The sequence below is a fragment of the Augochlora pura genome, chromosome 1 (genome assembly GCF_028453695.1).
Source record: "Augochlora pura isolate Apur16 chromosome 1, APUR_v2.2.1, whole genome shotgun sequence".
Lineage (NCBI taxonomy): Eukaryota > Metazoa > Arthropoda > Insecta > Hymenoptera > Halictidae > Augochlora > Augochlora pura.
The window spans coordinates 12,165,471-12,181,024 of record NC_135772.1 but is presented as its reverse complement, the minus strand read 5'-3'; the positions used below and the strand labels follow the sequence as shown (position 1 = coordinate 12,181,024).

General features: G+C 34.9%; 1 protein-coding gene across 1 annotated transcript in view; it reads left to right on the top strand.

The window, feature by feature from the left end:
* The window catches only part of LOC144468541 (limbic system-associated membrane protein), a 233,643-nt gene that overhangs the window by 192,645 nt on the left and 25,444 nt on the right, over window positions 1-15,554 (top strand). Inside the window, exon 3 of the mRNA XM_078178101.1 lies at window positions 13,415-13,622. Within this exon, the coding sequence (XP_078034227.1) occupies window positions 13,415-13,622 (208 nt within the window). The remainder of the gene's footprint in view (window positions 1-13,414; window positions 13,623-15,554) is intronic.

Here is a 15,554-nt window from a genome sequence, read left to right as displayed (position 1 = left end):
ATTAACGTGAAACGGTACTAATCGCAGCCGTGCCATAAGGAATACTGTCGGCTTGTGTAGCTCGAATATGTTCCCTTGCAAGTAAGCATAGGGTATCACCTTCATTGCTTAAGGATATTTTTATTCCATAACGCGTACATAAATAGATCGTTATCCTTTTAACTATGGATACCGATTTTTCAAACTAAATACATATTCCACCAATCACACTGCTTTTCAGCAAGTTCCTCCAACATTGTTCCAAAATGTCTGAAATTCAGAAATACATTTCACCAACATTTTAATTGAAATAGTAAGACGAGTGTATTTGTTATAAATCAAAAACTTGCCATTTTTCTGTGACAAATATATTTGTTGTATACAGCTAAATTAATAACACTAAATCAATCTAATCGGTTAAAATGACCGATTTGACATTTTTTTATTTCAAAATAGTTGAAAATTATAAAGACTTTATCAGAGAGAATAATTGAATAAATTTCTAAACTAAAATAGTGAAAAATCTAAGTAAATAATGTAGGTTTAGTGTTGAAGTGAAAAAATTGAAAGTTTATCAGTGCGAACGAATATACATATATGCTTTTATATTGAATCAGCAAAAGATGAAAGGTTGAGGGTAAAGAGAAATCGTAAAATATTCTAGCAGTCGCGTCGCATGAAATTCAAATAGACGTATTTACAGAGGCCAGTAGGCTAACCAGCAGCCAACGTTAGCCTCTTCTGAACGAAGGAGATACGTAGCATAACTGAGGGAGGAGACATTGGAAAGGGGCAGATAGGTCAGGTTAGAATAATCGCGCCGTTTATAAGCTGCTGGTGCGTCGCTCAGTCTTCCGGTTATGCATTAAGATGACGAATAACGATTGCTACTATGCCGGAAAACTGCCAGCATCACAATCCAGAGATAAAACAACGCCTCTTTAGCTCTACTTTGCCGAATTATACGCGATACATAATGAACGAGTTAACAGATTACTTTAAGCACCTGAATATACTATATGAACGGATTCAAAGTAACAGTATTGTAATTGGTGCAAGTGACATTTTCACTCATTGAGAGGGACCAAGGAGTATTTTGTTTATTAATAGTTTACTAATATTGTATTACTGTTTACTAGCACATATGCTGTTTAATGACCAATTTTATTAAAATTAATTACACCTAAATTAACTTATAGTGTCTTTGTAATTGATTTTATGTGTCCTATTAACAGTTTGGTATCTATAAATTACATTTTAAGAGATAAGTCAAAATTATAGAAAATGGGACTTGCATCACTGTGATTTTGATCCACTTATATGTAGTTTCATAATGATTTGTGTCTGTTCCTCTTTCCATAATCTTCATACTGCGAGTAAAATAATTCTACAGAGTTCAGTTTTTCAACATTTTGCTGTGTTCCAATTATTATCGGATTCCGATAACTCATCTTAAATTACGTTCAACTAACAATAAAACTACGTATAGAGGATTTAATTAAACGAGGCTATTGAAAGTTTAAAAAATGTTGCAAAAAACAACATTTACTTCCCGAATATGTTTCTATATGATTTAGAATAGGAATGGAAACTGGAATTTCGGGTGCACGGAAACTGTTGCTGTTACAAACTGTAATGGTCACTCTGCAGGTCGTAGCTTTTCTCGAGGTTTACGGCTCCGTCTGAGAGGTATCATCATGTTTTGAATTTTAATTACAAAGTTCAGGAGTACCTTTGGGCCCAAGCGTTCAGTGAATAGAGAGTGTTGACTACAGTCCCGCTTAATTCAGCAATACGTTATACATGACTTAGAAGTTAGTTTCTTGGTTATCGTTTACCCGCCAACTGTCGTGTAGAACGTCTCCTAGAATGAGACAACTGCAATTCGTTGAAATCGAGCGACACGTTCAAGATTTCGCAATAAACTGTCTACTGCAAATGATCGCATGCATAAAGATTACTCATACCAAATATCAACAAAATTAAGTAACGAATAAAGAGAACTTACTATTTTTTTGTTCTCGAAGAACACAAGCACCGTTGTTCAACGCAGTTTTTAAAAAAACTTCAATATTATTTTCATTTATCGATGGCATCGAGAGAAAAACTAATTTCTGCTGCATTACTATGCTGATCAGCGAGTAAGTAAGAAAGTTAGAAGTTTTCTAGTATAAGTTTCCTGAAGATAAGCCAGTTTGTTGAGGACGAAACCGCGGGTTTGAATAATTGAACACATTCATTTCTAGGTAACCGAGGCGCAACGGAGCATAGAAAATTTCGAAACAAATCAAATATATTGCTAATCCTAGATAGTTATCTTTCACATTATGTCTATTTAAAAAAACAAGAATCTCTGAACGGAGTTCATTTGCTAACACGAGATATCGCTTATTAAACCGTAGAACGTGTGCAGTCAAAATGGAGTCGCAAAAAGAAAATAAATTCTCAATTTCCAGTAATCGCGATTACGACGAATCTTTGTTTTTTGTTCTGGCGGGACAAATACGCATTTAGATGCAACATTTCCAGAGAAATTAACTGATCTTTATCCTTTTCGGAATTGTCCTCAAGCGGAACAATGCCAACGACCATCGGAGAGATAAAGCAAATAGGAAATGGTGTACGTAATAAAACGTAGAAGCAGCGCGAATAACAATTTACGTTATTGTATATACGAATATTAGATCTCTTCGTTTTATAAACATAATTTAAAACGTTTCCATTATATCCCCGTAAAACTTTCGTAAGGTCTCTTGTATACGAACTGATAGAAGGCATAATGAATATTCAGATGGTAAACCGCGATTCATAACCGAGACACTAGATATCAGAGAATACTCTAGATACCCTGTTTAAACATTTTTGCAGCATCGAAGAGTACAATCGCACCGTTGACCTAATTCTTTCAGCGCCCGGGTTCAGTGGTTATTTTAACCAGATCCACCTCCGAATTATGAAAAATGAAAGCTGAGCAGTATATGGAAAACAATAAAGTCACGTTTGAATTGACGTCGAACAAGCACTTGTTTAACCATTGCAAGAACGCAGCAACGAAGACGTCCAGATGCAAAAGTAACTCTATACTCTGTAATTTTATAACTTCGTGAATTTTCTCGCGTTGTTTCATGACCTAATTGATAGCTGATGTTTTTAAACGTTTTTAGTTCCCACGTACGGTATACGGATTCAGAGCATCCTGTTTTATGCAACATCTCTGATAATCACGCACTTAATATGTATATCGTGGCACGGAATTTAATATTGTGATGGAATATTGTCTTAACGATATCTGCGGCGTGTTGCGCAACAGGCACGGTGTTATACTAGGCAATAATAAATTAGTTGGAATTGTTAGAATTCGCAGTAACATGTCTCCTGTCCACGACATGAACCTGTCCTAAATTCCTGAGGAGGAGATTGCCACCATTCGCCCTCTCAGTCACGTGTGCGGCTTTGCATATACGAGTAAGAATCGAGTAGGGTAGATTGTCTGTTTTCTCTATTGTGTCTCCACGTAACTTTCACGTAATCCTACAAATTCTGGCAATTGGATGTTTTATCGCTTAGACGTACGTGGATCAATTTTACATCTCGTGTATTTATGTTTAAAGAAATGTTGATCATGGCATCGCGTGTTCAGAAAATGTATACATGTAAATATAGAAATTGTATAAGTTGTGTCCCGTTACAACATTGTGAATGTATTTTCCTTTTGTCTAATCGGCAAGAATTGTGATTAACTGCAAATATTAGCTACTTAGAAGATTGTGTATCGCGTCAAATAATTCTATACGGTCGTCATGAAATTAATTCCACTACAATTTTTCGTATACATAATGTCATTATTAGTGAATGTAAATACGTATTTATGTATTACGAATCAGCGCATCAATTCCGTTTGATCTTTGCTCTTTTGTGCGTGACTGGAACGAGAAGACATAGACACTACGTAGAGACTGCTTTGACTCAGGATTTGCCGAAGAGAGAAAGGGAGAGTGGCGGAGAGGATTACCAAAACCACCTGCCTTACTCCTCTATGACATTTCGTACTGATATTTCGGAAGATACCTTTGGGATTGTGACTAATGCTCCGCCACCCGTAGATTACTTTGAAGATCGTAATGAACTTAATTTCTTTGTTGTGCTAACTAGTCCCCGAGTCTCGTGTAACTATTAACTTCTTATTTTAATCGAACGATAGCTTCAACGACCTGTTAACTCGTTGATACTTCCAAGATGTAATTTCGGCATCACGTAGCACATTTTGCGTAATATGCGTAAAGCTCTGTAAATGAACGATCAGTGTAAAAAGCACAAATGAAAGATATAATTCAACTAATTGCTTCTCGTAATTAATATGTACGTGTAGAACAGTAAAAACATTTTGGCAAAATTATTTAATCTGTTTTTGGTAGAACAAGCTTCGTGAATTTAGACTGCAACATGTGGTTATCCCACGATAAAACAAAGGAAAGTTTTTAGGAAGTAAAAGTTATGAAACTCATACGAATTGGTGGACAAGTTCTCATAATTCCTAAGGGTGAACGGGTACCCGACTACTCGGGTTCAGGTCGGGTCACGTCCCGAAAGTTTGTGATATTCGCGTACCCGAAAATTTTTGGGTATCCAATTATCATTATTTTTAAGGAGTCCACTTGTAGAAGTGGACTGACCTTTAAGGATGTCCGCTATAAGTCAATCAGAGTCCCCTTATCAGTCAATCTGTCCATATTTTTTTAAAGTTGCCACAGCCACAGATCATCGTAAAAATACCTAATTTATACTGCCGATAATAACCACTTTTACTTTCCTCAACAGTTCTATTTCTACTATGCAGAAATAGACCCTCTTTTCTCGTCGTTTCGCTTTTCCGTATATGTATACTAACCTAAGGTAAAATGAAATTCTTCGCCTTGGTGCACGAAGTGGATGACTTCACAGAGCATAGTTCGCTCTTCGTCCTATCGTATTATCTATTTTTCTCCAATCCGGAGTCAGAGGTTCTACAAAGTTATGAATTTTGGTCACTCGGTTATCCTTCTGACTCAGAAGATTAGCGGATGATGTCAGGAAATAGGGTCCGCAGTAGAACTTCGAGTTGGTATTCATCGACTAGAGTTTGCACGTCAACGGAACTACACATCGAAAGGCTATATTCAATATAGGTTATACCCGTGACCCTTCCATAATTAACGGAAAGCGGAGTAATGCCAGGCCATCTGTCTTCGATTTTCCTTAAAAACAAGCTGTCGCTAACAGGTTGTACATCTAGTAGATGCCATATCCTCACGCGTGCTTTGTTGCGCAGGGCACCCTGCGAGGCATATTCGATTCACCTCAACTGCTTGACAGTATTAGGAAAGTGCCTTACCAATATTCAAACTTAATAGCGCCAAAATATTCAAGAAGCTCGCACCACCGACGTAAAACGGTATTCCAATAATAGTGAAGTATGACGAAGTATAACAAGCGTTATACATGTACTTTATTAGAATGTAGTAATTTAATTTATTTAATAGAATTCCGTACATTTTTAAATAATTTAATATTAATATGCCACGTCGATTGCTCAATAACCTACTTGCGTTTTAGTATAAAAATAGAGTCAACCGAATAACAATCGCGAAGTGATTGTTCCCGGATATTTATTTCAAAAATTGTAAAATTTGAAATATTATTATGTATGGGCAAATGTTTGATGGAGTCCCCTTATCTGAACCCCAATTATTTGAACCACAAATCATAGGCATTCAGGAGAATTAGGTGGACTTCAATCATATGAACGACCCAGTTATATCAACTGCTTGCCACCCGACGCGTTCGTGTAAATGGAGTTCTGCTGTATTGACAAAGTAACCTCTATAATTAACGTTAGTAATATCAGATTCGTTACGTGTTTATCCCACAATCGAAAATTATATTCCTGGTAGACAACGAGATAACTAACAATTTATACAAATCGTAAAGGCGTTGCAACGATGACTTAGAATTATGCACTACACTTTTTATTATTCTGCGAGAAAGAATATCGTTTCTAGCAAATATTATTGCCAGCCAAACGTAAGTGATATCTACTGTAAACGATGATTATACATTTATTAATAAATGCATTGCCATCCGCAATGAGTATCACAGGATAAAACATCAAGAGTTAAAAAACGAATAACGGTTAATACCAGTGCGAATAGTAAGGTTCAAGATTAACGTATTTCCGCTTAAATCAATTTTAATTTGTGCGAACACAATACCGCTTCTAGTATGCATAATTTACTTTCTCAATTTTACAGAAATTGCATTCGGTGCATATCGGATGAAAATAACGAAGTGATTTAAAATTAGGCCCCGGTTTTAACTGCCCCATGAATACACCATTAGAACGTCAGGAAACACAAATTTCAATTTGCGTTAACTAAAAGAAAATGTCCATTTTTGTTCTATTGGAAAGTGTAATCCACCAATGTAAAGCATTTACCTGTCGTTAATGAAGTTATAGCTGAGGCAAGTTTCAAAGTAGCTCAGTACAGTTATCGAGCAACTTAAGAGTGGTTCCCGTAAACGAGAATCGACCCTGGAAAGTTGAGGGCGCGACGGTTAGGATGACTTGGTAGTGGTTAGTGGTTTTGCTAACTTTATTTCAATGCAGACGGAACGAAGTAAAACGTCTACCGACCTGATGAAAGCTTCGATTCAAAATTCGTTTCTGCCACTCAAATTAATGTTAAAATGAGAGAGGGACACGAATTTTAATTCCTGCGTTGTGAACAAATAATGCGGATCATGTGAACGCTGTTAGGATGGTATTCAATTTTATTTCTAATTACAGACGCTTTATAAACATCAAATCAAACTGAAATGCCGCGTTCGCTTGCATTCTGCTATGCACAAAATATTGATGCAGCATTGATTAGTGTTTAAAATTGTTACTTCTGTTATGCAACGGAAATAGTTAATATAACAAAATGAATTCTGATCCTATTACATTCTATTGTCTAAAAATCTCTATTAAAACTAGAAGTTCATAAATTGTATATGCAAACAATGTATAATACATGTTAGCAAAGGGTTACACGCGTAATATGGGTAAATGGTAATATACGCAAATTAATGATGAAACTATGTAGATTCAATGACGGAACTACTTTCAGTTTCCCGTACTTATCCACACTTCGTGAATCCTTGTCAAGGAGAATGCGTGTTCGAGACTCGCCTTATGGTACAACAATAACGTCGCTAGTGTGAAATGTTCGTGACTGTTCGAAATATACGATCCGAGATGGGCTTCTCGTGTACAGCTATAAAATTCGTCTTTACTTTTCTGATAGGAGGTAACAACCTTTGTTTTTGTAAGTTTATGAATATAGATGTTGCAAATTCGTGTATAATCCTAATAGAAAAAAGAATGCAGTTTTTAACAAATAATATTCGAGTATAAAAGCAATAAATGACAAAAATAACAGACAAAAAAGTTGAAGAACGTGTTAGTTTTTTCAACTAAAAATTTTCTTTTGACTCGTACAAGGTAAGGATGCGAGTTTAATGTCAAGGGATATCTTCCATTGCGCGTATCTTGTGCATAGCGTTCTATGTGTAACTGATTTCTCAAAGCTATTGGACAGGAAATTGATTCTCAGAAGTCGAAATTAAAGCAACTGAAATTATAATCCGGATATCAAAAAAGTTAACGACACGCGACAGGAAGGATATTGGTTTCAGTTTGTGTATGTAGGAACGTCTGTCTACAGGAAATGAGGAACCTGTTTACGGAAACATGAATCCATAAAGAATGTACACTTTATATGTACAGACTTAAATTAGATATCAATTTATTCAATTAATTATTTCTGCTGTGAAATAATTAATTGAATAAATGTTTGTAACCAAATAAGTACGGGTAATTAGTTGTATGTATCCGTTCCCAGATCTTATTTCTGACAAACTTTAACGCTACTTTTCTGATGGTACTGAATTCTCCAACTATTATTGTTTCAAAATTAATGAAACATCTGGCGAATTTCCCTTGCAAGTGCACTATCAACATCGCCTGCAGTTTCAACACGCTATTCTACTCCTTTTCTATTTCTGATCAATTTTGTGTTCGTAAAACAATATCTCAGTAAAATGACTGATAAGTGAACAGATGCGATGTTTAGAACGCTAATAAGACATCATTCTTGTTACCGATAGAAAAATGTAATTTGAATATCACTAATTTCGAATTTTAATTTACAAATAAAAATGATAAAAGCTGCTATTTCTACAGTATAGCAGAAAAACTTTCAAAAATATTAATTAATGTTTAATATATTTAAAAAATTCGATTTTTATCATGCTGAAAGATATCATTAGTGAATAAGAATTATCGATAATGACATGTTTGTTGTTATACTACGACCTTCTTATAAAACAAAATAATTTATTTTGAAATGAATTAAAAAATTAATTTTCTACAAAACCGTTATCCCATGAATTGCATTTTCCTGTCATAGTTATCAAAAAATCGCAGATTAAGAGTACCTTAAGAGGCAGGTATACGCTCGATTTTATTCATCGGTGATAGACGGGATAGCGAGTAAACTGTTCAAAGCGGTATCTTAGGGTTCCTGATTAGTCGAATGGTTTATTTGCTTGATTTATCTTAGAAATGTCCTCGCGAAATCGCAAGTTGACGGAAAGTATACAGAGATCCGGGACAGGTGGAACTAGTCCAGGACTCTCGGATGCAGATATCAAACCTCGCGCCTGTAAATCTGCCAGAGACCGGTGTGAAACGGTGGGCGGTTGGATTAGGAGGTAGAGGTCGAGGACTGGTCGACCACCTAGTCGGAAGCGCACCATGAACTATTGCATTTGATATCCACTCCGATGAATGGAAACGCTGAAGCCATATCCATGGTTAGCGCCATCTCTGGCCACGATGTACGCGAATGTAGGTATAATGCCCCTCCATGCTTCCGCCAAGTATGATAACCAAGTATTTACGGCTTCTCCTACGAATTTCAGTAATTTACGGAGACACCGGCGGTACCAACTGCGCGTCCGCAACTATGTGTCATTTGTTGTTTTTAATGTCAAGTTTACGGCCGCCCCTTTTGCCAACGGCTGCTCCCCCTGTGACTCCTTCTTCGCACAGTTTTCATTGATATTCACGGTCTAGCACTGTAGGATGGGCCATCTTTTACTTTCTTTTTAAAATTCTTATTTCAAAACACCGTTTGATATTTTTCGATATTCTTTTCGCTTTGTTAAAAAAAAAAAAGAGAAAATCTACCCATTAATTTTAAAAAATAATCTCATTCGAACGGCTACCATGATTGGCTTCGTAGAAGCCTATCCTGTTTTCCCAATTTTTCAATACATTTTTTATCGTTTACGACCCTATTTCGCAAATAGCTCGATGGATATTTCCCCTAAGTGATTGATTCCTTTTTGGACTGGTAGAGTATCAATGGACCTTCACAATTCCCCATAAAAAAAAATCCAACGACATGAAATCGCAGCTGTGTGGTGGTCAAAGCACATTTCAAAAACAGCTGATCAGACGATTACCGCATTTAATGGACATAAAGCCAATTATCTACCGATCACTGAAATTATTTTTCATAATTAATCCATAGGTTAACTCTTCTTAATAAAGCATTAAATTCGCATTAAAGCATTCAATGGTTTTTTTTACAGAAATTTAGAAATAAACCAAACGTCGAACCACCATTTGGTATAGGGTATTCATCGCTAATTCTTTCCGATCTTTCTCGACAGTTTTTACTGGAGAAATTTAGGTTTTTTTCTCAAAGTATATTTGATTAACAGATTAACGCCCCGTCGCACTATCTTCCTTACCGCCACATTGAGTAAAAGTTTTTCGCTTCCCATCAATTTTGCTAACAAGAAAAAATGCATATTTATGCTTTGCCAATATTTACTTGAGTGCTTACATACTGATTACAAGCGAACAGAATTTACAAGGAAACAGAATCGCATTTATATTTAACAGGTTATTAGTAGAAATCTCCATCACGAGTCAGACTCGCCAAAGTGCGGCAAAGGGTTAAGAAGAGATTAAACTATAGAAAAAAGAAACGGTTGAGTATTAATTGATAATGCAAAAGTGTTGATGCAAATTGAGAAAACTGAGGAAGTTATGTAAAGGAGACCCTACTTTCGCGCCAAAGAATTTAACAAACATTTGTTTTCGTGACGGTAGAGAATATAACTTCAATATGATTTCAATTATTGCAATGATTTAGTACCATTTGATTCGAGGCTAATTTTAAACACAGTTTCAATTACAATAATTATTTTATTTCGTACAAAATCAAGGAATTATTACATTTCTGTAAAGTTGGCAACATTTGTGCAATTTAAATTAAATACGAAATAACAAGCCATAGAGTAATTTATTTCGAATCATAAATATACATAGGTAAACTTCAGCAGTAACACCTTAATGTATAGTTCAGCACGATTTGTAATCTCAATTCGGCTTCGGAAAGATTCATAAATAAAAATCATAGACTTTATATTTCCCTGTCATATTGATAATATTTTCAATAATTCTTCAATAATCAAAAAAATCGTAGTGAAAGAGAATCAGTTTTGAAACTATAAGTGGTTATACCACTTACGTGACATAAGTTGCTGAAACAAGGCACATACGTGGTAGTATATTTGAGTATTATGAATACATCATCGAATGCACTGCACTTGCTATTGATGAAAGTAGTACCATGTTACTGGACTCAATGCTATTTTCATGAAGTACTCTTGCAAACTGGATTGCTCCTGGCCAGCGTAACATACAATCGATATACATACATTTGATATTGTCGGAATATGTGGATGTATTAATTACGCGCATACTCAACATAACTCGTTTATGATCGATGGGATCATCGTAATGCAACAAATATGTACATATACATACATAGATATATACTATATGTATATACATATACCTATGTCCGTCTTCCGCTGTTCGTAACTATGTTGCGCATACTTGTCTTCGATTATTTTCTTACTTGAAAATGTTCCAATAAAAATGTCAATCGACTGTGATCATTAAAAGTTGATCGAAAATAAAGATGAAATAAATCGAAATAAATCGAAAAATAATTCGAGAATGATATAGCAATGTTTAGAAATTTCTTGAATATCTTTAGTTTTAAACACGATATCTGTAATCACAATTTTAAAAATGCGACAATTTCAAATACTATTTTTAATTAATAGTGTTTCATAACAATGTCGGCCGATTCCGTTGACATGTTCGCCACGCGTACAAGTTACAGAGACATACAAAACCCATCGCTGCAGTTTTCGTTACGGGTTCGCATAGAAAAGTTAGAAGAAAATTTTCTAGACATTGTTTAGTGAATTAATCAGGCTAATACCTCATCAGAATACAAGTCATTTAGACCAATTTGTAAGAAGTTGTTCCGTTTAAAACGGCTTTCGAACATTTTCGTGATCAAACGCATACCATCTCGGTGTAAGATAAATTGAAGTTCTCGAAATTGATTTCACACAATCGAAGATCGATCCGCGTTGTACAGGCCGCAATCACTGGTACGTTACTTCAGAAATTACAAGTTTAAAAGATATCTGGAGGATAAATGTTTGCCTACCGAAACGGCAATTCCATTATCCTGCGCCTTTGAACGTAAATGTACGCGGCACGAACGAAAATATTGCCAGCACCAATACCGAGGCGTTTGTGGATATGAGCGTGGAAAATACGCGATCGCATGCTAGTATCCGCGGACACAAAGGAACCCCGGAAATACAGACGCCGCGCGGACGATTCAACATCGGCAGACGGAACAACCTCAATGCGGTCCCCGTGTGAATAGTTTTTGCTACCTTCGGATTTCTTTTTGCAAACGGATCACATTTTCTTAACAGCTTGATTTACTTCGAGCCAACAGCCGTGCTTTTATGCCAACATACGTGGGCCTTTTAGGTTTCTGCCCGGAGCCCTGTGCCCCTCCCCTCCTCGCGTTCCTTTCTCTTTTCTTCGTCGACCGGTGCCAAAGTGTAGATATGTAGGAAAGAGAAAGTTTACTCTTCCTTCCTTTCTTCGTTTTCCCCCTTTTTCCACGTGGTTAGACCGATTTACAGACGTAACCGAGGTTCTTTCGAGGAGAGCAACGTTGCTCCGTATAATTCCCGAGTAAAGAGCATTTGGATAATTTAAATACTTTGGTCGGTGTATATAAGACGAGTGATAAAAGATCCCAAATTACAGTATACGGCAACTACGAAAATCTACTGTCGGATTTACTGCATCGTGGAAGTGTTTAGACTTTGTTACGTGATATATTGCAGGGATCGAAACGGGTACCTTTAATTTCTGAAAAAGTTTTGTTAGTATTTATTGCATATATCTTTCACTTAAGGGACCATTTACCCCTGCAAAATTTAAAACGATAAAATTTGAAAGATGAAAATCAAACTTTTAAATTTAACATAATAACGCGCGAGGGACGAATAAATTACAAAAATCAACATTGCCTGTGAATTTCAACCAAGCGAAATTAACAATAAATTCAGTAACTCGTCGATGTTTTTGTATCAACAAAGACAGACGTCACTATAAAGTATAGGTATATTTAGCAACGTTGAATCATATTTTGTATTTTTCTCATAAATTCTTAGCAAAGTATTTATGAACTTTCAGCATGTGAAAAGATTCGAAATATACCATGACTTTCTGAATGTATTCGGTAATTTTTTAAATGTAGAAACGATGCATAAAATATAGAAGTTATTGTCAGCAAACAAAGTATTACACATATTTATTAATGTCTTAGTTACTTTTATTAAAACGAAAAAGTATGAACAATAATCTTAAGAGAATAAAAACATAAATTACGACACCCTTAATTTTGGGCTAACGATTTACTGTTGTTTTATTAAAAAGTAACAAAACATTTTCCATCCCTAATATATCGTATACAACGTGTGCTCACCGAATTTGTACGTTCAGTGCGTAAATCATCCTTTTGTCAATGAATTGTTCTTTGTTTCTCTCGTGGTCGAGCAATATATTGAATCATGGTAAACACAGTTCAATAATAATAAATATATGACTTCGTACGAAACATAAATTGATGCACAGCTGTGCAATCATTCGTTTGCGTGGTCAAATCGTAAATATTTTATGATGTCGACATTTCTTTCTAACTCGAAACTTAAATTACCAATATTGTTAAGATAACAAATGATAATTATATTTTTGTAACTTACGAATGAAACAAGATCTTGCAAGCTATAAAATTATTTCTGACTGTATTTTGAAAAGTACGAAATTTCAATTGGAATAATTTTCATGTTGACAACGTTAATATTAACTCTTTATGATTGTGGATCTTATAGCTTGCGATTAGAGTGTAATGCTTACTTTCGCAGAATGTAATGTGGTACATGAAATATGTTTCAGGTGGCATGGCTGCGCGTAGACACACAAACAATATTGACAATATCTACTCATATTATCACAAAGAACCATCGAATTTCCGTCTCTCACAGCGATCATCATACCTGGTTCCTTCACATACGAGAAGTAAGGGAAGATGACATGGGATGGTATATGTGTCAGATTAATACGGATCCAATGAAAAGTCAAACTGGTTACCTGGAAGTTGTCGGTGAGTATATCCGGATCTGTTCGAATTAGCTGACCGTACATTTAGCTGATTTTATAAAAGATGTATCGGAACTCGTCTGGCACTCCAAAATCCATTTCAAACTTAATATTATATTACAGTTGCCAACAGATACCAAACGGTAATGAGTGTTGCTTCGCGTCATTGAACAATTAGTTGCACTTCCAATATTTGCACAAACTTATTGTGTACAAGTATTTATGAAGCACATTTAATTATGTTTTTTTTTGCGTTTCTATCTTTAGTTTAACGGATTTATAATTTCGTCATTAATGTTGTAGCAATACAATAAAATTTAGGAAATAGTACTAATCTCATAAATATTATAAGTCCTAACAACTGTGTAATTAATTACGTTTTTAAATTGTTTCTTTCTTAGACATAAGAAAGTGGGGCATTTAAAACTGCTAACATTAGTTGCAAATAAAAGTTGTTTGACTTTAACCTTTTTTTTATATTTTTTAAAACAAACGTGTTTTTCAAGCGACCTGTTTTAAATACCTCACCCTATATGAACAAAAGTGACATTTACTATAATGTATAGTAGCTTCATAATTCATATCGGAATTTCTTGTAAAAAGTCTGATAATCTAGAATATGGTTACAACAAAAGTAAAAAGACAATTAATCAATAGTGTCGTCATGAACCCATGTTAATGGATGGTTGTTGCGATCTTCTATCAGATAAAAGTAGAAAAATTAGCAGTTGTCTGCATGATCGCTCGTACAATTGGGTTCGGATCAATGGTTGTACGGAAAGCGGAGATAACTGTGCTATACAGTTATCGATAACATTCGTAATAGCTCTTGTAACACCGATTACGTCGTGTTAGCGTCGGATACTGATACGCGGATGTAATTCGCAGTATTTTAATCAACCGTGACAAGCTGTGAGAATCTGATCCCGTTCCAACTTCCATTCTAGTCTTGGAGACAAATGATTTACCATTTTATGGACATTCCTATTAAACTAACAATATTATAAAGTAATCTTCTAGTAAATAATAATAATAATAATTTATATAACTTATATAAAAATAATAATAATTAAAAATAACTGCATTATTTGTAAGTTTTTTCTATATTCTTGATACATATTATCGAATTGTATAAGAAGCAACTTTTAATTCATGAAGTGTGGTATCACCTGTGACATTTCTACTTTCAAGAAACATAACGCATTGGATTGAATAAATTCATTTAATTTGTAACAATGCGTTAAGTATACTTTTGCATTCATTCTGTTGTTGATTTTTTTCCAACACTCGTCAGAAATTATGCAGAAGAAAAACCAAATCAATCAGTGCGTCATTAACATATCCAGAATTCCAGATTTTCATTAGTAACATTTCTTAAATTTATCTTAATTTAAGTGCAGGATCACTGCCTTGGCACAATGTTGAGATACAATGAAAATCTCATCTCCAAAGAAACGACAATTTACATAATAACACTTTTTTCGGTTGACTCTTCGTTTTCGAGAAAATTGAGTTTGAAGATTCGGCGAATAGGCGAGCTCTTGAATAGCAATCTGCTGACGCGTCTGATCATAACCTACCGGATCTACTTGTAAATACTATGGCCCGGGGACTGACGACTCTTCAAACTCAATTTTTCAATTTTTCATATTATTCCTTTGTTTTAACCTATTTGCATACAGTGACGTGCATTATTATTTCGACACCTTTTAAAATAAAATAACTTTTTTCAAATCGAACGAAATTACATGAATTGTTTGGAGATGTTAGAGGGACTAGTTGTGACACTGTATAATGATTACAATACCTTTTTTTAAATTTTGCTATTACTTGAAATGATATAAAAAATAAAGGGCACTGAAAATTCTTTTAAAATCGGTTGACTCTGTCAATTAAGAAATACGTGTTTCTTTGTTGTTCATTCTACTAATTCTAA